Source organism: Channa argus, chromosome 24 (genome assembly GCF_033026475.1).
Source record: "Channa argus isolate prfri chromosome 24, Channa argus male v1.0, whole genome shotgun sequence".
NCBI classification, from domain to species: Eukaryota; Metazoa; Chordata; class Actinopteri; order Anabantiformes; family Channidae; genus Channa; species Channa argus.
In genome coordinates, this window is record NC_090220.1 from 130,114 (window position 1) to 157,514 (window position 27,401).

General features: G+C 38.5%; 1 protein-coding gene across 5 annotated transcripts in view; it reads right to left on the bottom strand.

Annotated features, from left to right (window-relative positions):
* Positions 1 to 99: 99 nt before the first annotated feature.
* The window catches only part of LOC137109115 (disks large homolog 4), a 64,461-nt gene continuing 37,159 nt past the window's right edge, over positions 100 to 27,401 (bottom strand). For 3 of the 5 annotated variants that reach the window (XM_067494529.1, XM_067494525.1, XM_067494528.1), the window contains exons 3-22: positions 25,758 to 25,814; positions 14,680 to 14,733; positions 13,315 to 13,365; positions 13,006 to 13,130; positions 12,216 to 12,385; positions 11,943 to 12,079; positions 11,082 to 11,226; positions 10,524 to 10,659; positions 8,367 to 8,523; positions 8,175 to 8,277; positions 7,575 to 7,689; positions 6,281 to 6,457; positions 6,022 to 6,064; positions 5,902 to 5,932; positions 5,384 to 5,431; positions 5,156 to 5,257; positions 4,827 to 4,999; positions 4,538 to 4,650; positions 4,348 to 4,439; positions 100 to 3,466 (exon numbers count right to left, since the gene is read on the bottom strand). In XM_067494529.1, coding sequence (XP_067350630.1) covers positions 3,360 to 3,466; positions 4,348 to 4,439; positions 4,538 to 4,650; positions 4,827 to 4,999; positions 5,156 to 5,257; positions 5,384 to 5,431; positions 5,902 to 5,932; positions 6,022 to 6,064; positions 6,281 to 6,457; positions 7,575 to 7,689; positions 8,175 to 8,277; positions 8,367 to 8,523; positions 10,524 to 10,659; positions 11,082 to 11,226; positions 11,943 to 12,079; positions 12,216 to 12,385; positions 13,006 to 13,130; positions 13,315 to 13,365; positions 14,680 to 14,733; positions 25,758 to 25,814 — 2,136 coding nt within the window. In that variant the 3' untranslated portion in view covers positions 100 to 3,359. The remainder of the gene's footprint in view (positions 3,467 to 4,347; positions 4,440 to 4,537; positions 4,651 to 4,826; positions 5,000 to 5,155; positions 5,258 to 5,383; positions 5,432 to 5,901; positions 5,933 to 6,021; positions 6,065 to 6,280; positions 6,458 to 7,574; positions 7,690 to 8,174; positions 8,278 to 8,366; positions 8,524 to 10,523; positions 10,660 to 11,081; positions 11,227 to 11,942; positions 12,080 to 12,215; positions 12,386 to 13,005; positions 13,131 to 13,314; positions 13,366 to 14,679; positions 14,734 to 25,757; positions 25,815 to 27,401) is intronic. The other 2 variants (XM_067494526.1, XM_067494527.1) reach the window with 2 other exon arrangements.

Consider the following 27,401-nt stretch of genomic DNA (forward strand, 5'->3'; position numbering starts at 1 on the left):
TTGTTACTTTCTTCCAGTCTTCGCCTGTGGAACTGAGAAATCAAATAATCAACACAGACAGACAATAAAAACAAGGCTGCTGAGTCAATTTTCAGAAAGCATTTTTAAATTAATTTTATTATTTTATAGCTAATTTACAACAAGCGCTTCACTGAACTGGAACATTTTATTTTGCTTGATATTGTCATTGTTAAATATACTTTTCTGCATCAGTTGACTCTGTTGTAACTTTGTATTCAGTCTTTTCTGTAAAAATTCATATATTTTATAAGGAATATCACACTATGATACGGATGGCTGAGAGAGATATTAAGAAACACACTGAACCCTCAAATCAAGAAACTGAAAACATATTATTCCTTTTATGGATGTGTTGTTGTGTAATGTTGTTTCTGTGATTCTCTCATTGCGTGAATGTAAATGGATGTGTGGAGATGCTGATATCCTGTGTGTGTGTGTGTGTGTTTGTGTGCGTGTTTGTGTGTGTGTGTGTATGTTTGTGTATGTGTTGCCTTTCTGGATGTTGCCGTTTCTGTGTTTGGGCAGTTAAACTGGGCTGTGGCTCTGATGAATTCTGTACTTGCATCAATTCAGCCTTATGCATGGCTAAATCAAAAGCCAAACGGCAACCCAACCTCTATTATATTTACAGTATTTCTGGCCAAGACCCAAAAGCTCTCTCAATGTGGAAAAGAAAATACAAAAACATACAGACTTGAGATGGAACTGAATACACTCCTAAAGAAATATTAAATCATGAAAAACGGAAATTGATATTCATTCACAAGCTCCTGCTGTTCCACCTTAAGCTGAAAGAAGCAAGTGAGCTAAAATGAACCATAAACATGAATGGTCACTTCCATCAATACTTCCACCTTCACTCTTATAATTCAGGACAATGTAAATACAAACACATGCTAATAAAATCTTGGAGTCCTTTTTCCTGCTGATACCTGCAGCATACAATGCCGTCAGTGCAATCTATATAAATACTGTTTTAATCTTAGACGCCATCTTCATTGCATAACATCACAGCAGTATTGCACTTCATCGTTGTGTGAGTGTCTCAGTCTCTCATTCTGATAAACACACACATACACACACACACACACACACACAGACTCACACACATCCCATTCTTGTTCTATAATGATAACCACTAGTGGATGTTATAAAGGATAGTTTTTCTTATGTAATAGAATTTCTATTTCATACATAAGACATGCTTTCTTACTGCCTGCACACACAAGCAGAAAACACGCTCACACAGACACACACAGCTGCATTGTACATGTGTTTCAACTCATTTTCACTGTATATATAAGAACATATCAAATATGTCAGTTCAAAGCTCTAGTGTGAGGTCTGCTTTACGCCGACTTAAACGGTTCTCTTATTTCTTTTTGTTGCTTTTTACAACAATAAAATGGGAGGGTGAGTAAATTCAACAACCAAACTCCAGTATTACCCAAAGAAATCAATGGAATATTTTTCGGAGGTGTTGATTTTTACAGACTTAGTCCCTTTAGAAATTGTCATAAAAAAGATATATATATATATATATATTCATTTATTTATATTTATATATATAGGCCATTTATTAGTTAAACATGACTTAGCTTAATTTGTGTGGACACAAGAGGGAGAAAGAAGCAGAGAAAAAGTGGAAGAGAGAATAAAAGAAGACCTATTCCTCCCACACAGAGGAGTTTCCACACATGAACGTGCACAATTGCGCACACAATGAGACGCGCACACACGGACACACACACACAACCACACACAGACACACACACACGCAATGGCTTTTACTGCGGCCACTGGAAACAGTGTGTACGTCTGTGGTTGAGGGATTCTATTGGAAGAGTGATCGGTGAGTTGGCTGTGGTGCGATGAAGCTAACAGCTCTGCTGTTTGTGCCTAGAGAGATAACATTCAACCTGGATTCTGACCGGCAGGTCAGAAAAGCCAGTCCCCCCGTAGAGGAGTGTGCTAGGTTACAGCTGAGGTTACAACTCTACGAGTGTCGGTGAATAGGTGTGAGTGTGTTTGTGTGTTGGTTAATGAGTGTATGTGCATAAGATAGCAGAGGCTAAAACGTGTTTCGGAGCATCTACTGCGCTCGGGACAGGCCTCTCACGACCATATCTCATGACTCCGCCATAATAAGGAGGCAGACAAGGAGATTACACTCTACAACTCACCATTCTTTATAGTTTTTCTCTCCTTTCCCCGTTATTTTTAAGGATGCATGCACAAATTCAGCATACAAGTTTTTTTTGTAATTATTTGAATACCTAAAATAATGCCTCGCTAATATTCAACACGGGTGAATGGTCACTGAGGTGTAACTCACACTCAGAACCAAGAAGAGATTCACACCACATAGGACTCTTTGTTGAGAAATGGCTACTGGTCAAGAGGGACTCTGCAGGATTTGGGCTTCCTGCTCACAGTCTTCCCTCTTTCCTGTCCCGAAACAAAACAAAGCTGACAGGAGCAGGAGGAGAGAAAGCCAAGATGCGATATAAAAAGAGGGGCCAGTGTCTTTTTGGACACCTCCTTTTACAACATAAGTGCTGCAAAGTGTTGGACTGGGGCCTGACATTTCAAAGCTGTGGGGAGAATGAGGTGGTTTTAAAACTACCTCAGGGTCCATCCCTGCTGGGTTACCTTTTACTCTCATTTAAGCTCAGCTCAGACCTAATGTCTTGTGTCCAGGTATATCCAGACTGTATTTAAATCTAGATGACATGGACTGTAGTTCACACCCTGCGTCAAAATGCATCAGAAATCTCTCAAGTAGTCACTTGTGATCGGATTCTGTTTCACATTTGATTTTATCTGTGTGCAAATGTCAACTGGATCTAAACTGAAAAAACACACATTGCGCACTGACTTGTTTGGCATCGCTCAATTAGCTGTGTTAAGCTGTGTGTTGTGTGTGTTTAGGACATCTGTGTATCCAGTTTTGGATGCAGCCACAGCTGTATTTAGAGCTCCCCACTTGTAGCTAATATGCATTTTAAGTGTGAGCAGAGCCTCAATACTCAGTCCTGCCTCATTAAAGTGGAATACTGAATAAGTCTTTTCTCTCAGTCTCTTTCAGGGTAATTACACATATATGCTCACATCTGTCTTAAAGTCTTCTTTTTGGTTTCCTTCTTAGCCTTGCTGTGTCACTTGTGTTTGTCTCTGTGTTTGTCTTGTAATGCATTTGTCTCTCTGTGTCATTCTCGGTGATTGCCTAAGCACTGACTTTGCTGGAGGACAGGCAGGCAAGGCTGGCTCGGCTGTGAGGGTGAAAGGTGGTGTTGGTAAGTGGTTGTGAGGGAGGGGGGGTTTCAGCGGGTGCAGCATCACAGCCTCTCCCGAGTAGGGATCCAGATGTAAGGCCCCGATTGCTCCTCGATCACTGTCTTTACTTTGTGATAGACCTCTTCAAAGCTATCCCCTTCCACGACAGCTGCAGCGGGACACAGGACGTGCGAAGGAAGGAGAGAAAACAAAAAGGAACAGAGAGAAAATGGCCCATTGCAAGAGAGAAAGAGTTATAGTAGGAAGCAGAAAAATATAAACATTAGGAAGAAAAAGAGAAGAGACAGGAAAGTGTTGATCAGATGTGTCTTCAAGACACTGTGAGGCATACACTGTATTTCTTACAGCTTGATGATCTTTGTACTTTGTCAATATTTTGAGAAATCAAAAGCTGCGTTTCCAATATGCATTCATTTCTACTGAGTCTCCCACATATCTCTCCAGTCTCACACATATTCTTTCAGGGGCTGATAAAATGTCGCTTAAACAGCTGTTCAACATTTGTTATTAATTGTAGACAGCAGTGGATTTGCCAGGAAACATTCATATTCTCTCAACTGCTGTGATTTGACCTAAATGTGTCACTAAATGTTAAAAAGCCCTGATTCTGCATTAATTTTCTCATTACACTTATTCAGTTATGCCAGGTACATGGAAATGTGTAGTTTATCATTGTTGATGAGACGTGTTTTGTTATTGGCATTTGGAATTTAACAGTCATAAAACTTTTTCTGATGTACTGAAAATATGGACAAGCTGCTGTTTATAAATTCTTGTAAACTTTTTTATGATTAGCATGCCACATCAAACAGATTATCAGTAAACACAGCATGGCATTCAAACACAGGTCCATTAGCTCATGTTCACCTTTTAGCGTTGCAATATTCTAAAACCCAAACCCACTAGTAATGTATGTTGCGTAGTAAAATAACTTTAGCATACTTAATTCAACTTATTCCTGTGTATTACTTTTTGTTGACATTAGATGTTTGCTTGTAATCCACGTAAACACTAATTTTCTGCTCATACCTGTGAAGCACTCTAGGAAGTCTTGTTCTAGTTTAAGAGCTCGGTCCATTCCTTTCCTGGCCTGCTCCTCTGTCAGGCGAGTGTTGATCTCTCTGTTAACATCATAAACAAAATCATCCACTGTAACGTGTGTATTCATGTATTCATTGCCTGTATTCAAATTTGTAAAAAGGACTTTTGCAGTACATACAGGACATTCTCCAGTGACTTTGGCCGGACAAAGATGGCAATGGGATGAAGCTGAGCTGCTTGTAGTCTGCGCACAGCATTGGCTGATACATCCAGGATGCAGTGTTTCCCCTGCTACTTGTTCACACATAACAGGAAAGAAACCTTTGATCACCAATACATTTTTTAAATATATCTCTGTTCCTGTTCTTATATACAGAGCACAAGTTAGCATTAAGTAATTAGTAGTGGCACCTAATCCAACTACAAGAAACATTTTTTATTTCACAGTACAACACGTTGCTATGCACCTGCTCAGCCACTTCACGGACACTCTGGACACTGGTGCCATACAGGTGACTGTTGTACTGGCCCGCTTCGATGAACCGATGACTTTGAATGTCCTTCTCCATCTGTTCCCGTGATGAGACAAAGTGATAGTCCCGTCCATCCACCTCATATTCCCTCTTGGGCCGTGTGGTATCTGTCAGGCCAAGAGCAAAATAATACAAACACTAATACTAATAAAATTAAAGTGATAACCTCCCAGAATGGATTTCATTATGCAGGTACGACCTTACAGGTGGCAGCAGTTACACCAAAGGAGAAAATAGTTGTAACTGACAGAATAATTACTCACGTGGGACACAGGATCCAAACTTATCAGGAAACTCAGACAACAGATCATCATTTATCCTGTCCTTCACGGGACCAAGAATGATGATGGGCCTCGCATAGTGAACTTAGCATGAGGAGAAGAAATAAAGAAGGAACATTGAGAAAACAGAACAGAACTAAAAAAAAAAAAAAAAAATGTAATTTTTTTTTAAATTTTGAAATAATCAGACATTGTTCCATATGACCCTACCTTCCACCTGGGTGACTGTCTCATAACTGTGTGAGGTTTTGTCTCTCCCTGGAGACAGAACACACACGTATTCAGACAAATTTACTTTTACTATTATAAAATGACATTTAGGTTTATGGTTTGACACTTGTGAGTGTGAATTTGTGTGACAGTGGTTCAGAATAAATATGATGCTTTTTAAAGTACATTACATATTAATATTGTACAGAAGAACGGAAAAGCTTGTGTTGGAGCTGAGGTGCGATTTGGACCATTACACACTGTGTAATAGCCACAAATTTGTGGTGAGACTGTTAAGGATGGGAGCAATGCTAAACAGAAGGCTAAAAGGCAGGATATGGACCGATCTGAATCTGCAGCTAACACATCTGCATTAGGTGCTAACATTCCCTGCAGTTGAGTAGTAATCTTGTCAAAGATCCACAACACTGGATCCCACAGTATATCTCTGCAAAGCTCAGTAACATGTTAATTGTAGTTTGCAATGTCAGTACACATTTATGCATCATACAAATTACCTTGACTGGTCAAGCTGTCTCGACCGTGGTCCTGAAACATAACAAGAGCAGAAATTTACACCGTGGGGTACTGTTTGAGGCAACCACACTCACTCAAACTGCTGTGACGAATTAACTTACCCTCTCTTTGGTGTTAACACGAGACCACTCTTTTCTTTCCACTCTGCTCAGGGAGATGAACAAAAACATTTAGGGGATAAAACCATCAAACTCAAATGGTTAATGAGCTACTAAGCTTTCCCATATCTAAACAAATCACACATCACAAGCTTTCCCATAATGACATTTATTTTGTTAATCTAACCTAATAACTCCTGTATAAAGGCACAGAATCCAATTTGCCCTCTCCCACTCATTAGCAGCAAAATATGTGCCATACCTGTGTTTGCTGGGGATAAAGCCGACCTCTTCAGCCTCATTCTGGGGGCTGACCTTACGGGCCTGCCACCATTCCTCGTCTCCACAGTCCAGGACATGCAGGACATCCCCAAACCTGAAGCCCAGTGCTTGACTGAGGAAACCACAATCTGCAGTCTTGTCGTAGTCAAAAAGAGCCCTGAGTGATGAAAGACTTCTAATCAGTGATAAAAACTCTATTAAGTTATTTTGTCACCCAATATCACAGTCATCTTACAAGTGCAGTGTGCTAGTGCAGGACACCAATGCCTTAGTGAAGAAGAAAATCTGCGACATCTTGGAAGTGATGTGCTCGCTTTGTGGATGTATTGTTTTTTGTTGTTTTTAATTTTTCATTATTAGTTAAAGTTTTGTTGTTATGACCTTTCTAACCTTGACAGTGATGTGGATTCCACAAGAAATATTGCTGAAAAGTAGTGGTGGAAAAACAAAAACTTTCTGAAGCACTGAATCAAAATGAACTGTGTTGAAAATGGTAAAGTGTTTCGAATAATTTGACATCTTTACAAATGACAACACCTGCTGTTAAATCATTGATATTACATGTGAATGGGCAAAATAAATGATGAAACAGTTGATTATAATACAGGATGTTTTGATGCTTTGCAGTAATTCTGCTAAATAAAACCTGTAAATAAAATTAAATCACTTTTAAATAGACTCTACAACTCTGAGTAAGCGGAGTGAGAAGTTCATCTGATGCTCAAAATCAGCGCCACACCTTTCTGATATGAGAGTGACTTCATTTGGGGCGGTGACGTGATTCGGTCGCGTAATCAGCAGTGGGCCAGACAGGGATAGTTGGATAAACAAGCAGGGTAGGGGTCGTTGAGAACCAGGATTGAGAACCCCTGGTCTAGTGTCTTTACATGTCTTGATGACTATGTGTGGCAAAGAAAAGAATTACACGATCTTATTTGAAAAGGTAGAAATATGATTGTTTTGTATTTTAGCTTAAAAATGACTGTAATAATTGTTTATTAATCTAGGTGTTTTTATGTCTATCAAATTGAAGATTAAATGTAGCAGCTCCAACAAGTTATTTCTTTACAATGTTATTCACAATTTCATTAGAAGCTCATCAGAAGCTTTCCTAAACTTAACCTGGCCTGCTTATTTTTTAACAAATTAAAATAACCAGACTGTAATAAATGTAGAAATACAATCACAGTTACTGCTGATATATGAAAGTTAGATTATGTATAAACCCAAAGGCCTTGTGTTGAAGTCACTGTTTGATCTGTTTGATCTTCTACCTGATGTAGAAGCCTCTCTTTGGGTTGCTCCTTAGCGTTGTGGTCCCAGAGCCCATGCTGCTGTTCATTAGCTGCTCCCTTAGGTCATGGATCTTAGCCTCAAACCGGCTGTATTCTGAAACACAAGCAGAGGTGCAGAAGACCTTTTGGCTGACAGATATAACAGTTTTCTTCATAAGTGATAAAAATGCACTGATCCAACTTTTCCTCTTTCAACACTAATTCCATTATGGAGTCAGAGGGAAAGTCATGACTGAATAATTAATTTGCCAGACTTAATTTTGTTTCCAATAGAAATGAAAATACTTATATTAATTACCACTTTGTAACTTATAATTACTCTTTGCCTACATTTGCATTATTTCTTTTTAAGATTTTCTATTAACAAAAAGCCACAGATGCATTTTATAAGAGTTAATAAAGCCAATGAAATGCATTTAAAACTTACGAATAAATAGATTTGGCATCTGATTTGACATTATTGTGACACTGTAAGCGTAAATTGTCAAACTTATTACACCAATTTAAAAAACTGTATAACATGAAAGTTTTGAAAATATTAGTTTGAAGGTGTATTATGTTTTATAGTTGAGGCTTTACCATCAGGTCTGTACTGAGCAATGATGGTCACTGTCTGGCCAGCGTTCTTCAATGCTGCAGCTGCCTGTTCATGCGTGGCCATACGCAGGTCAACGTTGTTCACCTGGCACACACAGAATCATTTATAACTATTGGCCGCTGTATAGTGTATGTAATTTTGTGTGACAGATTTATGATAATAGGTGTCTTTACACTGAGGATCTGATCGCCCTTGTGCAGCTCTCCACTAAGGTCAGCTGGGCCTCCTGCCAAAATAAAGGAGATAAAGATTCCTTCTCCATCCTCTCCTCCGACAATGTTGAATCCCAGACCTGTAGAACCTCTGTGGATCAAAACTCTACGAGGCTCTCTGAAAAATAATGGTGGAGAGAGGAAAACATATTAAATTATCAATAAAACAATGCACAAAACAAACTCTGTTTTGAATGCACTGGTATCCAGATTGTTATAGTACATGTCACAAAACAACTGCAGCCTGTATTCAAGTCATCTGAGGACCTCTGCAGCATGTCATAATCCCTCTCTCTTCTGCAATGCTTCCACTCTGCTGCTTTACTTGAATCTAGGGCTGGGCAATACACCCAAAAAATAACTGCATATGGAACTCTACATCATTCCAAAATACAGGTGAGCTATGCTCTGTACTGTCCCTGAATGCAACAATACAGCTGCGCACAGTAAAGGTTGCTAACAGGTGGCTAATGCTACAGCTTTTAAGAATAAGCAATTACTTTTTTTAATGTAAAGCCTGCACAAAACAGCAAACAACTGAGAAAGAGGACCTGGGATTTCTGCTATTTTAATATCACCGATCTAACATGATTAACTTTCTTTGTTTTTATTTCATTGTCTTCACCTGCTGTAGCTCCCATGGCTCCAGTACACGTTCAGGTGTCTCCAAGGAAACAGTAACAGCTAACATTACTGTCATAGCTCCAGAGATGTGCCGCTTCTGCCGTTGAGTGACAGCAGATGAAGTAATGATATTGAAAGAATCAAATAAAGGCAGAAATGCCCAAAAAAGTCTTAAAATGAAAGCACAAATAAACTCATGAATACAAGCAATGTTATACCAGTAGTAGTACTACAGATAATAAAATTATTTTCAGTCCAGTTAAGGATTGTTTAGGTTCCTATACTTATTGCATTTGAACGCAATTTATAAATGTACACATGCGTGTCTATATAAGCTCACACATCTCACACTGCTTGTCAAAAAAAACCATGATGTCTAAGTAGTTCTATTTAGATATCCATGATGAAATTTTGTGGTGAAGCACAGATCAAAGAAATGCTATGATCCCATTTTTAAACCACTGAGTAACGGTAAATGGTCTCCACTTATATAACGCCTTTTGACCTATTGGTACTGAAAACGCTTTACACTGCTTCTCATTCACCCATTCGCACTCACAATCACACACACAGTCACACACCGATGGGGGGCTGCTATAGAGCTGGCCAACACTCTCCAGGAGAAACTAAGTTGGGGTTCAGTGTCTTGCTCAAGAACACTTCGACATGTGACCGGAGGAGCCAGGGATCAAACTAGCAACTGGGGGATTGGTGGACGGCCGCTCTACCTGCGCCATAGTCGTCTGGGAATACTCCCAGGAGCACAGTGGCCTAAATAATTAGTAAAATGGCAGAAGTCTGGAATTGCCAGAACTCCTCCTGAAATTGGCCATCAGGCAAAATTCATCAGCGACATGAGAATGGTCCTCTACTGAGATGGGGGAACCTGCTGGAAGGATGAAACTCCCAGGAGTACCCCATCATTCAAGATTTTATGGTAGAGTGACATGGTAGATGGAGTGGATGGTAGATACTTTAAAAGTAAAAGTCAAAAGACAGCCTGTTTGGACTTTGGTCCAAACACAAATCCAAACAGGCTGTAAGAAAAACATTCTTTGGTCTGATGACACAAAGCTGCAAGGACAGGCAGAATCGTCACAATCCAGGGAAAGATGCAGCCAAAGTCCTTGAAGAAAACCTGCTCCTGAATGAATGGGAGTGTGGCCCAAGCAACGTTTAACAATCTGGGTTCAGACAGTTCCTTTCCAATTTAACCGAGGATTCATCCAGAGCAATGGGATAAACCATCTAATTCCAGGTGTGCAAAGCTTGCAGAGGCTTAACCAAGAAGACTTAAAGCTGTAAATGACTGTCAAAGAGGCTAGTGGAAGCACTAGTACTAGTTAAGAAAATGAATGATAGATTTAAGTTTTTGATGTTTAATTAATTTGAAAATTTGTCTAAAACCTTACTCTTTGTCATTAGGGACAATGGAGGTCTGAATATTTTATGAAGAAACTGAGCATGAAATATATATAAAAGATTATTTTTCACCTGGGGATGTCATCATCTCCCATCATCCCATGTAGAACAGGAGAAAACCGACTAGGTGAAGTGGGAGTGAGGGCTTGTGGGTAATCTGACCCCAGGTAGTTGGGGTGGCTGAGTTCAGTATCCATGTGGGAATATGCTGAAAAATACACAAAAAACAAAACTGATATACTGTATCAGTGAGGAAGTGTACACATACATGTCAGATGAAATAGCAGCTCAGACGTCTGGTTGTTGGCTTTTCCAGTGGTAAATGCATTTGTGTAATATGATACTTTCTTGAGAAGTGGGTTTATATATAAGTAAAGTTTTCTTTTTGTGAAGAAAAAAGATGCCAGGAAAAATCCTTCAGCACATTCACCTAAACTTTTAAGATTTTTACAGTAATCAAACACTTTTAGTGATTTAGTGTGTCACCTCTATTTTTAATTAATGTTCTAAAAACATTTAGATGGACATTCTTGGAAATTAAGCTACTCAAACTTATTAGAATTGGTAACAATGCTATCTTGTCTTATTTTAGCTTGCAATGAGACCCTGTGTCCTAAGAGAGTGGCTTACTGCTGGTGAGGTCTGGGGGGTTGTAGGAGTTGGTCAGAAAGAGGTTGTTGGGCTTGGCCACCCTGAGGTACACCACCTCGGCTGTGTTCTTCAGAGCCCCCACCGCATCCTCATGCATCACATCTTCCAGACATACATTGTTCACCTGATGTTCACGACAAGCAGGGAAACTCAATCAGGACCATCAACTGGAAACTACAGCTCTGTGTAACTTTGAGCACTTCTCAAAGTTTATAGTCACGACAATGAAAAGTACATATCAAAGCTGGTTCACCTGATTTGTTAGCACAGTGAACAATTGAAATCATACACAAAGGTGAAATTAGTTGATTAGGTGCTAAACAGCACAATCACTGACCGAATGAGCACTATTTGTTACTTTAGGTATTAACAATAATGAGCTTCAGGTTTAGAGAATCCTTAATATGCAGATTCCCATCCTTACCTGCAGCTGTGTTAAGGTCACAAAAAATATATATTACATATAACTTCACATTGCAATGCGGCTATATCAGATTTAGAAGTAAGAAGACACCAGTCACCATTTTGAAGCTGCTGGTGTTGAGGGTGTCATAAGCTGTTTTGTTACATTCTTTCTCATCTCCATTAGATGGCAGTAATGCTTCTTGAAACGCAGTGTGACAATACTACAGTCAAACCTTTCGTCCATTCTACACATCTATTCATATAGTAATGAAGATCATTTCAGGTCATTAAAATAACACCCGTAATACCTTGGCTCTTGATACATCAGTTCAGCAATGAGTCACTGTGATGCGTGTGAAGTCTATGGCTATCTGACATGTATGGGGATACAATTTATCTCTGTATGCTGGAAGGTATTGTGTATTATTGACTGACCGCTAAGATCTTGTCCCCGATCTGAAGACGCCCATCTTTATGAGCTGCACCACCTTCAATTATCTTGGTGACATAGATACTGTTATCTCCTGGTATGTGCTGGTTTCCTACCCCTCCGGCAATGCTGAAACCTAATCCTGAAAAAAAGGAAGAGGTGGGATAGTCATCATTTGAGCAAAGGATAAATGTGTTAACACAGAACCGATTTTTCAAATTTCAGAAGGCACAAATTAGCATCACTGATATTCCAGTCTGTTCCGCACTTCCACAGACCTTTAGGTCCTTTGATGAGTTTGAGTTCAGTGACTTTCTCAGCTGCTGGTTTTCTGCGGAGAACGTAGAGGCGGACGATAGCACCAGCCTCCTTAAGAGCCTCTACAGCTTGGCTGTGTGTCACCTCCCTCACATCAACATCATTCACAAATAGGATGCAGTCATTCACACTAAGAAATCCAAAGAAAAAGAATGAGAGAGAGAGAGAGTGAGAGAGTGGGAAGGAAAGTAAAAACACAGCTTCAACTTTTGTTTTGGTGAAGCTACTGTCCCTGTTCTTGTTCTAGACGTTAATTTTCCACCAGATGAGGTCAGGAGTGGTCCCTTTTTAACTATAGCTGTTTTGGGGACCCAGTTTCAATAGACATCTGGTCTTATCTCCCTGCTCTGAGCAGCCAATATTAAAGACAGTATAAATTATTGTGTAGTTGATCTTGCATCAGAGTTAGCCACATCATAGCTCTTTTTATCTTAAAGGATGCAATTAAAGATTAATGGTGTACAGTTTTAAACCATGTGTTAAAGCTAGAGTGTGGTGCTTGTCTGAATATTGAGATACGTTTTTCTTACTTTAACCACTCCCCTTGTTGATTAAAGCCTCTAAGAGATCCCTTCTTTATGTGCTTCTTAAAATTGATTGGGCACAAATTAATACCTCTCTAATTAATTACATTTTTTAATTAAAAAAAAAGTACCTGTAGGCAGTATACGTATTCAGCCATACCCATGTTCTAACATAAATACAGCAATAGGCTTGTTGATTATTATAGCTTAGGGAGTGTGGTTTTACCTCAGCCGTCCATCCTGAGCCGCAGCTCCTCCAGGTATGATTTTGGTGATGAAGATGCTGGGGTCGTCACCCACATGGGGATTGTCTGTTCCCCCTGCTATGCTGAAGCCCAAGCCTGAGTTACCCTATGGTAACAATTAGAAACAAAAACACAGTGATTATTATTCGCATCAGTGGCATTAAAGAAGAACAATCATGCCTTAATGCTTTCATGGCTCGATCAAGAGTTAAGTCTCCAATAATCAATTTGGTAGCTTTGCAGAGAAATTATGTGTCTAAAATCAAGTTTAAAATGCAATTCAGACTCACTCTCTCCAGTGTGATCTCCTCATACTCGATTTCCCCCTCTGTCCCATTAACCTGAGAGAAAGGGTTGTTTATACAGTACCACAAAAAGACAATAATTTATTCATGTGTTATATTATACAAGTATAACGGACAAAAGCTACATTTTAAATCCTGAAGTCAGTTTATTTTGATTCAGCAGATGCCCTCTGGGCTTGAGAATATGTTGCTTTTTGTCAGGTGACTTGCACTGGGAGGGCAATACCCCATAAGTTCCTGAAGCACAGCTTCATCATCATCAAATTCTCAATATAGGATCCAGTAAATCTAAACTCAATTGGCCTCTCTTTGACAAGTTAACTGTGTTTACATGCACTTAAGAAACCCAGTAACTTGGAGAAATCAGCTCTCAGTAGAAGAGTAATTGGATTTCTCCTCCACCTCTGACTTATTTTGTTAGCCTGGCACATTTATTTTAACCACACAGTGACAAAAAACACTGCTTTCTGACTTTTCTTTTGAGTGTGTGTGTGTGTTTGTGTTTCAGCAGAGTGAAAAGGCAGAGGGGAGAGAAAGAAAAAAAAAAGGGAGACATCTGTAGCTGATCCACAACAGGAACTGTCTGGATTGATTTATTTAGTTAGTAAAATTTTTTGTCTGACTTTAGACAGAGTTTGTTTTAAAAATGATAGTAATCCTTCCTTGTATTCAGGCTTTCACTCAGCAGCATGTTCCTGTCTGCAGCCTTTTGTTACGCACATGAGCAGTTGGACAATGCGTTCTCATTTATATGACAGTTAAAAAATCTACTTCCCCGAGAAAGTCAACGAGAAAGTCGAGAAAGTTACTTAAGTTCATGTAAATGCACTGATTTTGTGTTGGGTCAGTGTGGCACCTGGTTGATAATAGCAGCACTATTCTTTCTGTTTACTTTGCCTCCTGGATAACAACTTGTCTTCACATCAGCTTTACCTCTACAATTAAGCAAGTCCCTGAGGAAGAGTGAAGGTAAAGAACTTCAAACTTTACCGTTTTAGTGTCTGACCTGGATAACTGCAAAACTTTTCCTACTGCTGTTGCAGTGCTAAAATATTGGTTTGTGATGGCAGGTATTCCTCTGAGAAGCCTCAATTTATGATATGCATCATTAAAGAACGTAATATTTCTGTTCTGTCAAATCTATGTCAAAAGGAAAATAAATTATAATTAAAATGAGTAGAAATAATTACTGTTCTCATTCAGATTAAAACAATGAACAAAAGCCTGCCTGAGTGCTGGAAGACTAATTAAATTACTGATAGTACAGTCTGAGTATGAGGGCAGTTAAATTAGTCATGTGGTTGAGCCACATAATAATACCATAAATAGAAGTTTAAACAGAATACTTACATATGGGGACCCGTCGAGTGTGTCAGTGTTCACCACCACTGGAGGAGTATTTCCCTTGAGGCAGAAGGTAGAAGCATTATTAAGAAATAATAGCAGCACCTAAAAGATGAGGCAGCTCACGGCTGGACTCTCATTATATTCCAGAAACCTATAGTCACAGTCAAGGCTGATGGCCATTTTAGCTCTTAGCTGTGATAACACAATTCTCACTCTGCTATGGTTGTCACACTGCTAAAGGATAGAGAGCGCTGAGAGATATGTTATTGTCCACCAAGGATGGACGAAGAATTAAGGTATTCTAGACTACTCCCAAACTCTTGGCCCTTGCTTTGTCTTAGCTAGTGTTTGAATGAGAGTATAGTGTGTACTAGTAATGTTTAAAAATAGCTATCCGGTGAATATTGTGGACATGGAAGTCTGCCTCCCACCCACCAGTCCTTTCAAAACAAACCTCTCATTGATTCATTTGAAGCCACACTGACAGCACATGGTGGCAGTCTACCAGCGTACTCAAAGGATGGTGAGGAATCAGTAGCTTGTTAACAAGGCATTGACAGGCAACACAGTAAGTCTGGTTATCATAAGTGTATTTAATATAAGCCTACTTGGAGACCGGTTTTGTGTAAAGTTGGGCTGAATTTTGACTCTTGAGCAAGTTATTCATCAGGAACAAAGTACTGCAGGATGGACTAGAAAAGACAGCAAGACAATGGGAGGAGTGGTAAAGAGACTTTAGAACTGCACTGGACGGAGACTTGAGACTCTGTTGATGCACTTCTCGCTTGCAAGAAAATAAAAACCATCCTGGATATGGAAGCTTCTTTAGTAATTAAACTTGAGGTGTCTGTTACCAGTAATTGTACGAATTTGGCACGACAGGATTTTTGACATTGATGTGACATGGGTTTACCTGCAGGGATTTTTCTCTGTCAGTTTGTCTTAAGTGTGAAGTGGAAACCTCTACACACCATGTTTATTCTTCTCTTTTTTCCCACCTTATAGTATTGCTGTTTCATGCTTCTTTTGAATTTTTACTCTCATCATCACGGTGTCTGATGTTGGAAGATGAAAATGCACCATGATGTACAGTTCTCTTGGAAGAGCACAGGCTGACTGCCTGTCTAAGCATCTGTATTTATTTTAGTCATTGCTCCGTACCATCCCATTTAGAACCGGAAAGATGTGCATCTAATGTGCTTACAGAACAGCAAACACCAGCAAAAAGTCAGCTTGCTGACTTTTACAGGACTGACAGCTCTGACACACACAAACATCAACATAAATTCTCGGCTTTTAAGAAAAGCAATTTGACATTCTTAACCAGTGGGACTACTTTTTAGCTCAATTTTTTTGGTCTGCTTAAGATGTTTAGGTTGTCATGGGAACTCAAACAAGAAATATGTTTTTGTATTACTAATACTACTACTTGAAATTTTTATGCAAAATTGTCATATGATGTGACTGTGACCACCTTACTAAATTTGGAATATAGCTAATCTTTTGGCAACCTCATTCATTTTAAATAGGGTGGCCAAAACATTAGAACCACTTCTCCTTAAAATGCACTTCAGTACAACTCCACTAGCAACTTTGACCTCAGTAATAAGCACATAGTACAATTATATCTTTTCTGACATAAAAACTGAGTAATTATAACCTTGTAAGAGTAGAATTCATAGCAGAGCCATGTTGCAAATGGATTTGTTCAGTTAATTGTCCAACAAAGAAATGTCCATGCACAACACTGGCTATGCAACTGATAAGGATGAATACCAGACAAGACATCAACATTTCACCTTTTATTTTCATGTATTAGAAGATATTACCTTTTGTTTGAACCCACCCTTTTTTCATGAGAGTAAAAGTATTGGAACAGATGGACAGATAAAATAGATTAAAGTGAATAAGACTTAATATTAAGTTCCAGATCCTTTGCTTGCAATAACTGCATCAAACTTATGATCTATTGATATCACCTAACTTTTGCATTCTGTATTAAATCGTTAATGAAGATTAAAGAGCTCGTTCTAGAAGAATCCATGCAGCTCATGCCATGACATTACCTCCACTGTGCTTCACAAATGAGCTTTAGGATCATGACCCTTTCTACCTCCAAACTTTGGCCTTTCCATCAATCTGGTAAATGTTAATCTTTGTCTCATCACTCCATAAAACTTTTCTTCTTACTAATTGTGGTTTGCACCTTCTGGTGTAGCTTTTTGTTAATGAAGTATTCTGCAAATAGCAGCTTGTGAAACCTTCACTGATGCCCTCTGGAGATTGTTGCTGATGTCACTAAAAGGTTGTTTAGGATCTTTCTTATTAAGCTCTCACAATGTTTTTGTCATCACCTGTTGTTGTTCCTTGGTCTACCCGTTCGATGTCTGTTACTTAGTACACCACTTTTTTTTTTCCTCTTCAGGATATTCCAAATGGTCAATGTTTGCACAATGGCTCTGATTGATTTTCCATCCTCTCTCAGCTTCACAAATGCTTGTTTTTCACTCACAGACAGCTATCTGGTTTTCATGTTGGTTACACCTCTTAAGTAGAAATGCAGTCTGAACAGACAAAACCCAAATTTGAAACTGAACATAGACATTCAGTGATATTTATAGTTTGAATAATCAATGTCACAGGACACACCTGGGCAACAAAACACACCTGTCAGTCACATGCTCCAATACTTTTGCTCACATAACAAACAGGGGGGGGGGTCAAACAACAGGTACTATCTTCTAAGTTGTGTATCAGATCCAGATGGAAATAAAAGCTCAAATGCTGATCTCTTGTCTTACAATAAATTCTGACCCAAATGTTTTCAGTCTACAGGAAATATAAAGAAACTGGTCTCGCTGTTACAATACTTTGGGAGGGGAGTGTATAGTGTTAAATGGCGTAGTAGTCAACAATAATTTGTATTAGTGATTCTTTGTGCACACAAAGCATGCATGTGTATCGAACAGCCCTTAGAACTGGGAAATTAGAACTGTGATTTTTTTTTTGTATAAAGCAGTTTGAAAGATCTAGCATGAGGTGTTGTATTTAATTTGCCTCACTTAACATTGCAGATTGTGTGAGTTTGCATGATGTAAAACATGGCGATACTGAAATGATATATCCCACATCCGTAAATTATATGCACCACAGTAATAAGGAAAAGGTTGCGCCATATTGTGTCTTTTATTATGTAATAGGAATTATTTCTCCCCATTATAAGAATTCCATCTTTTTGTAAATTTCACCATATTGATGATATAGCTGCATAATAACATGTATGCATGTGCACTATAGGGTGGGGCCTCTCACATCAGCCTACAAACAGAGAAAGCTTGGCTAAAGAGCCAAGAGGCATGAGGCCAATTCAAACTGTTGATAAGAAGGGAAAATCTGGACCACAGATACTGCTATGAAGAAATAGTATCATTCATTCATATCATTCAGTCCAGGTTTGTCTTTGTTTCTAATCACTGATTGTGAATATTACTTTTGACCCAAAAAATATTGTTCAATTATACAATTTTCATAGTGTCATTTATATAATTACTGCAAACTATTGAAATAAATCATGGCATAGTGTTAAGTCTGTATCACCCAACTCTAGATATACTAATCCACATAAGGTAGACATGAAATTCTCCCTCAGTTATACACAACATGTCAGAGTTTGGGTTTAACTGCCCATTGTTCCATTATAACAGACGCCTGTGCACAGCTTCACTGTGTAGCTGTTTCGAGCGGATCATGCTGCTGAACATTATGTCAAACTTATCCTTGTCTAGAGACAGAAATAATGAGTATAGCCAGCAGAAACCTAAGCCCATTGCAGGCAGTTTCCCTGCAGGGATTTTGACAGAGCCCTTTCTCTCTCTGCTCTTTTCACATTGGGATTGTAAAGATTTACAGTGTGTGGCTGATCTTGCCCACCTATATTTTAGCCCCACCTATTCAGCTAAGCCATTCTCTGCTGGGTCTCTACAGAAAGCACCCACATCCATCCCCACCCAGACCTTTAACTCTTCAGTGGACTGATATTCTATAAGCTAATTCCCAGAATATTCAAAGACTAAGACATAAACTTGTGTAATTGCTCTAAAATCTCAGATTTTTTTGTATGTGATGCTGATTTACTCTAATAGTTGGCCTAATAAAACAATATAAATCAATATTTAAGTTAGCACTCTGCTGAAGCAAGAAACAGAGCAGCAAAAATGTGCGGCTGAGTATTTAAATCAATTTCATTTTTCTATTAAGGATTTAAAAATGATTTAACATAGGCAATTTAGCAGTGTCCCATGGGTATTCAGGCTGCGTTAAAGCTGTGGACAGTAATGTACTGTATATGTTCCAAACATCTAAATAACAACACTTTTAAATATTTAAATAATCTACTCTACATTTGTCTGCATTCGTGCAGCCTCTGTCTGGCCCATTCTGTGCATACATACACTGCTGGCTAGTCAACACCTTACACAGGGAACACTCTTTCACTCTGCTTCCATTAGACATCATTCAATAATTAATCATCATCATTAACTTATTTAAAAATGATAATGTTTTAGTTAAAATAAATGTTGTGAGAAGCTGCTGCAGATGTTGCATCATTATTTTTTAAAAATATCAAGATTCTGTGTGGCCACCGTCTATAACTCATCATGGTCCAGCCTGGCACTGCTGTAGTCTGTCTCACACATACAGAAAACGTATTCCTATGACCAGCTAACTGTTGTTCCTCACAAAATGCTATTCATAACTGTGGGGTTGTCCTGTGCCAGAGAGCAAATCTCGTCTGCAAATCCGTCGAAGAAGTCCTCTCCTGTTATGCAAGAATAAGACTTATGTGTTTGTACGATAGGCTTGGTAAATGGTTTAATTTCTCATTAAATCTTGTTTTCTTCAGGGGAAATTGAGAAAGCAGGGGACATCTTATACAAAATGTTAATCTATGGAAAATACAGACAGACATATCACCCGGTTTACACTGGCAAGAAAAAGTGTGGAAACACCCACACACTTCCTGTTATCTTTGCTGGATTTAATAAATCAAGTTGTTTTAAACAAAAAATGAAAAACAATTAATTTTAGGCATGTTTGAGCTCAAAATAATGGTCAAATTGAATTTGCATGTTAAACTTTGCTTTTCTCAATTAAACTGCCCTTTGCAGCAATAAATCTCTGACATATTGGAGGCATTCTGCTGATCAGTTTTTGCAGATGTTCAGGTGTGATTTCCTTCCAGGCCTTCTGCAGAACTTCGCAACGGTCTGCTGTGCTGCTCGGGCAGTGTTCCTGAACACACATTTTAGGAACATTCACCATTTAAAGAGATGAATAATTTAGTATGGATCTAAAAAGAAAAAATAATAATTAAAAAATGGTATTGTTAAGCAGGCAAGGGTATTCAGCTGTTTAATTGTTCATTGGAACAGCTTTTTTTCGGTTTACAGACAGGTAAAGAGAAAAGACTCCTAATTTAGAGGGCTGTCAATAGAATGGAAATGAGAAGACAAAACATGCAAACTTTGTGTGTGTGTGTGTGGCTGGGATTTCTGTGTGGTAAGCTGGAAGTCTGGTGATTTAGTTTCTGTACCTCTGTGCCGGTGTGTGGGTTTTATAGAAGATGTGACAGAGGGTAATTTGGACGTCACATCATGCACATTGGTCACATACTCTTCTCATTTTATCCCACGTACATATGTGGAGTGCTGCAAAAGGTAGTAGCGCATGTGTGGGCTCGATGTCTGTTGGAGTGTTAAATTAACCTTCACACCTTTAAGCCCCTTTCAGAAACGCACTGGAATTCTAACATTATCCCGGCTTTGTCAGGACGGGGTGTAGGTGTGAACGAAAATGTCCAAGTGAGGTGCTGGAAACATTATCCGGGCTTTATCCTTCAAGCCCCCTAGTACAATGTCTGTATTATGTTCATGAGATTGTGCGTTTAGCACGCTGCTCTGTCCCAAATCGGCAGGAGGATTAAAAGTGTGCGAGTGTTGATGACATTTCTATCCCAACTGCTGTTGTAGTTTTTTATTAAATGCACGGCTCTGACATGCTGTAAACAAAACACTGTTCCCCAAAGCTTAAGTTTTCTATCACATTATGCCTCCTGTGAGTGGAAATAGTGCAGATCTTTACATGTGAGGACGGTTCTTACTCAGATGATCTCTCGTTACATGTCTGAAAGGCCACTTCAAACAATGTCCAAGGCTGAATTCTCCTAACATTGTCCAGAGCCAGAGTAGTACTTTGTTTCAGCACAAAGGTCCACACACACACAGATTTGATTATTCTGGCTTAGTATAATTTTGATATATCTATCATGGGTTGTAAGTGGAGCCTCTGAGCTGAGCTTTGTAAACAGACTTGGCACCATAATAAAGTCATTGTTGTGCGGTAACATGTTATTAGTATCAGCATTTCAATGATATTATTTTTAAGTAATGTATAACTTAAAGGATTGCTAAATGCTAATTTGTTACAATTACTATTCTAAGTAATAGTGTGTTACTATGTTTCTTAAATGCAATTACATTTTTTTGGGTCAATCTTGTAACATTTGTTTGTTGGCAGGTTTACGTTTGTTACAAGCCAAAAAGCCAAACAAAAGACAGAGGATGAGGGAGAGAAACTTACTTTCACCCCCTTCCCAAACAGAAATATGTTTGCTAGCTAACTTGAGAAAGAATGTGGACTGATTTGATCTATTTTGAAAGCCCCACTTAAAAAGTGAACATTGTTTTCTCCCATTACTTTGGTTAAGGTTAGAGAAAGATTGTGGTTGTGTTTAAAAGTTAATAAACATTGACTCTGAAGTCACAATTAGGTGTTTTTATTAAGCCAGATCACAGTCTCTGTCTAACTTTAACTAAGCTCTGTGAGGATCATAACATAACCAAAAAAGTTTAATAATGCTGTGCTCAGACAAATATGATGGTATTACAGCAGATAAATGTAAACTTTTCTCACAACATTTTACAGATTGGTTGCAATTACATTCCTAAAATAACCATATTAGTGGTACCAGTTTAGTTGCATAGAAATGTAAGTTTTAGGATACACAGTTGACTGCTAACACCATCATAGGAGACATGTCTGTTTCTGTTTCTCTATTTGCTTTGTTGTTTTGCTGTTACCATACTTTCCTGGCACTTTAAGACCAACCTCCATTTAAGGTTGGTTATTATTATTAATTTAAGGATTAATATAATAACCCCCCCAGAATAATATGCTTGGCAAAGCCATAGTTAATGAACGATGCTTTAATTTTATGAAGCCAGTGGTACACAGTGGTTACCAGTGTAATACATGAACCATGTTACATTACTAACCAAGTGCTTGTTATGTTACTATATTACTTTGTCTATTCAAGCACAGAATAGCCATATTATAATATAATAAATAAGATAAAGTTATTTCACTTCATGCTAAATAATAAATGATGTAATGTAATTACTTAAGTAAAGAGTAAATTAATACTCCCCAAATTAATACCCATCACAAATAATAATTCAATATATTTTTCAAGCTATTAAACATTTTCATAAGAATATTTTCAAATAGAAAAGAAAAAAAGTAAAATATGCCTACCATTTTAGGATGTCGATGCTTCGTGACTTGTTGTACATTGCTGAGAAACTGGCAGCCCATCTTTTTGGCGTACCACACAGAAATAAACATTATGCTTCCAAGTGCCCGATTTTAAATTGTTGATACTGGGGAGAAAACTCGTACTCACTTCCCAAAAGGACATACACACCCACTGGAAGAATTACAGTACGCTGGTACGCTGAGGTGTCTGCCTTTATAAATACCGCAAAAGGATTCTTGCACTGTGAACCATCAGATCTAGGCCATAATAGTTGTTTAGAAACCATTGGGTATCCAGATTGCCTCTTTTTTGACTTAGAATATGACTTTGAACATTGCTTTTTACTTAATCTTACAAAGACATAATAATAAAGATAGGATGCTAAGGACAGAGGATGCAGAATTACATAAATTTTTAAATCCGGAATTGCAGAGAGAGCAAAGCCCAATTAGTGTCCTGTCTTGCTGAGTCTGAGCTGAAGGCTAAATTTGAAGAAGTCCGATACCATCCTCCAACAGAAGGCTCAAGTTGCAAATTCTTGCCACCGATGAGGCTTGTTGATTTCTGAGAGACACTCGTGCTTTCATTAGAAATCACCCTTTCCGTAAAAAAAAAGAATTACAAAAGATCCTTCCATTTTTTGCTATCTAATAGGAATGGAGTACAGTAGCAGTTCCTTCCTCTTACTGGTCTGTGCCGAGATAGAATGCAGTTCATATTTTCTGTTGCTACTGTACCCATCCCTTCCCCACTGCTGAGAGAAAGAGGAGCGCACAGGAAAGTTTAATGTCAATTACTTGCTGCTTCTTCACATAATGTCTATGGAGAGGATGAGGAATTCTACTTTCCTTGAACTTAGCATGACAGCAAGCTTAAATTGATCTGATTAATCCCAGACAGCACTTAAAACTGAGAGAGATAATTTTAGTTTTTCACTGCAATTATACTTTTTTCTGTTTACACATCCACATACAATACATTTTGTTTTTATTTAACAGAAAGCCGTATCGCTTCAAACCACATCAATTAGCCAGGTGTGGTGCACACCAGTCTAATACATCCAAACTTGCAATCTTAGTAATGTGTAATGAGTAATGTAACTTTGTAATGTGAACGCACCATTTCTGCCACATCTCATGATCATCACATCCAAAGGGGAAACTGCCACTGGAATAAATGTAGTTCTAGTGTCCAGTATTACAAATCACTGTGCTGTATTATCTTATCTAAAAAGCTTTGAACACAAATCTGTGTTCAACTAGACCTCCTTGATTTTATGTTATGTTATTAACAGTACACAAAATGACACAATTCCACCAACGCAGCTCCTGCATTCTTTTTACATAATGCAAACGATTCTCTGAATGCAGTCTTACAGAAAGAAAGAAATGTGATAGATTTAGTTTCAACCAAAATGGGTTTAACCATTTCACCTGCTTTTGTCTTAAACCAATTGTTAAATGGTCGATGTGGCACGCACGTGACTACGGGAGAAAGTATACCGTTTACTTGGAAATGTACAGCTTTTTTTCCACAGATTTCTAACCCTGTTTTTTTCTGAAAGATCGATGGTTTAACACGGTTGTAATACACACATACGAACAAGCACACAAGCATACACACCAAACAGACTTTAGTAAGGACATGCTGAAGGACAAGCTGTCGGCTGATGTTCTCATTTTTTAAATAAAATTCATCCATCTACCTACCTAATGTTCACACCCATCCAATTGTAAGGCCCCTGTCTGCCTCATTCAGCATGAACAGCTCCCCTCCCCTCCTTTCTGTATGCATATTTTTCACACACTCCTCTTTTCTTCCCAAAGGACCTGAGCTGTGCTGCTGCACAGTAATTACACTGAAGCTGCAGGGACATTTTTAAACATTTATTAAAGAAACCGAAGGAGGATGGGAAGAATGAAGATAGAAACCAGATACCGACTAGACAAGACTGCAGAGCACAAAGGGGAGGATATAATGGGAACTATTAGAAAGACACTACAAGAAAAAAAAACAATGATTGAATCTTTACATTGTAAATGTCTTTATTCTAAGTGTCAGACATTCTTTTGAAGGGGATAACTATTTTGCCTGAAGAAAAGTTGTGTTAAAAGTATTACATATAGAAACAATTGTGTGGTCATAGAGGAGAGAGAATGATATGTATCCTTTTTCCTTCAAAGAGACTGGGCGTAATGTACACTGGACGGTGGGGGCCTTAAGCACTTTGTGCCTGCTGGTTCTCACTCCCAGGATGTCACGTAAAGGATAAATGGCAAATACAACAATTACTATAGCCCCATAACAAGAGGAGATGGTTTGGCATATTTACAGACTTATAGACTGAGATGCAGAGGGAACCCAAAAAAACTGAAAAACTCTGTATAGCCCTGTAAAAAAATCTAATTACATTATGCTCTAACTAAAAAAAAAAAAACTGGTGTCCTTCGAAGCTAAAGCCCTTTTTGTTAAATCATGTGCATAACCCCAAGACCTCTTCTTAATGTGCCAAACCATTAATCAATGGGCCCTAGAGTGGTTCTGGCAAACCTGACACCATTTCAACTACAAGGCAACAGACTCATGACACCATTTACACATGACCACACACAGGCCTTGCTGCAACACATCTTCGAGACAGTACATACTTTACTCAGCAGTGTTGATATTTGAATATATGCATATGCAGTCCTAAGTACTTTATATGTGGCAGGGTCAGGGACTGTATACATTTTTCTATTTAAGACTTTTTGCTAAAGTGTGAACAATTCTTTTCAGGTTGAATTCACTAATTATCTGTAGGCACTAGTAAATGTTGTGTGTTTAAGGTTAGGCCAAGCAGACACAGATGAGAAATTATGTACACAGTGGTTACCAGAGTAACTATCTGTTCAACAGTGATGGAGAGAGTGACAGTCAGATTCAATTGTTCACTTCCAATGTAACCTGTCTGATAATAAAGGAGGTAGTTTAGGTGTGTTTTTAAGGTTATGACTGCACAGTCTTACACTGACACCTACAGGTTTTAGTATGTCCTGCAAAATGAGGCCTGTCTATCAAACTCTCATGGTGAAACTGGATATTTTTTGGCTCAGGTGATGTGATTATTGTAATGAAAGGTGCTTCACTTTTTTGCATTGAACATAGGAATAGAAATATGCATACGGAAGAGGAATATCATAGTGTGATGGAAGCACAATATTTCCCATAAATAGTCATCAAGTGCAAGCAAAACAAATCTGCCAGACAAAGGAGATTTGAATGACAATGAGGTGAATACACTGACAACGGATGACCTCACACTCTTTGGCAGTTTACATAAAACACTGTGTTGGAGGGGCAGCTGTCTCTCTGCTATCAGACAGCCAAATGTTGAGTGAAACCAAATCCAGCAAAGACACGAAATGATACAGATCACACTGATGATGATGGCTGATGGTGATACTGGTAATTTTCAAAGTGACGGAGCGGCACTGATTGCTCTTACCAGTGTGGAAACAGCGGAGGTGTACATTGGAGTGTGTCCCGTAGACATCAACACAGGCTGCAAAACAACAGAAGGGATAGGGTAATTGTGCAGAGCATGCTGATGGGCACAGGGGAAGAACAGTGGGTGCTGCTTTGTTTTGTTTGTTCCTTTATTCATCAGAGGGGTTGCATACATTAACACTGAGGGTCACAACTAGGTTCCACCAAAAGCTCCAGAACTGAAACAAGGACAAAGATTGTCTAACGTGAATAGTTAATACAATATTATGGTTCCTTAGGCTACACTGTAATCATACCATAATGTTAAAAATACAGTGTTAATGACATACAGTATATAAGACATTGGGAATTTGCCAAACCACAAATCACAGTGGCTGATGATAAATCTTAAAATACACAATACAGCCTACTTGATTATCTTTTTTTTTCATTGATAGGTCACTGAAGGACTATTGGAAGAGCATTTTCAGAATTGGATAAGCAGTAAAAAACAGTGGAATCATTAGGCCATTAAAGTAGAACAGACTACCCCACAAAGGTAATTAATCGAAATAATATACCCAGTGTTTCGAGATATACACTTTATAGTATTTGCATATGTCAGAAAACACTTTTCCTCTCACTGCAAAAGTTTTGTATGGCAGCAAACACGCCATTAAAGTATAAATATTGCAGCTGTGTTTGTTGGTCCCAGTACGCCTACCTGGGAGGCACAGTAGATTCATGCAGATCCTGATGTTCACATTTACAATGAGTGCAGTTAATCCTAATATAGCTTTCCATCAGTAGTTCCTCTGGAGACACACTGGGCTTCAATACCTTGATCTGTGGCACACCAGCACTAGTTGTTACAGTAGTATCACAGTGGTAGAACATTACTAATTTTTTGAAAACACTGCACCCATACATAAAGTTCATTAGTGGGTGAAGAGATTCGAACACTGAGAAATCCCTAACTTTTCCACTCCCAACACTCTGTCAAATGCTGGGGGGTTGGTAGTAATCCACTTTAGTTTCTTACCATATCCCACTGTGATGATCAGGGTCGCAAAGCCAAAATGTCCAAGACTAAACCATCATGACGCTATGTGAGGAAGCAATAGGTAAACCTGCCACCACACCATCATCGTCTTCATCATCATCATTACCCCCGTTATCAGCAACACACCCTTGTTACTGTATCTTCATTATTTCATGCTCTTGTGTAATTATAACCAATGATGTATGCCGAGTACAACAGTATAATATAATACTATCATCATCACCAACATGACGCTGAGTAGGAACTAAATAGCTCAAATAGTCTATGTCCTATGTTATCCATCCCTGGGGTTGAGTTTGTTTTTTTTGTGACTATTCAAGGATGCAGAACACTGACATAACATGATGCACACAATTGACTTTGAACTAAGTGAGCCTAAACCTATTTTCTTCATAGTGGGTTCAGTTCTCCCTGAAGAAAAACACAAGACTTATTAAAAATTGTCATTGTTCCAGAAATAGAAATAGGGACAATCCTGGTTCCCAGAATATGGTGAACGACATCAACATCCTCCCTTTTATGTATTTGGGGAATAAAAATCCCAAATTCTGCTGCAGTGAATGTATTTTTGCTATATAGTATATTTAATTTCAGTCTCTT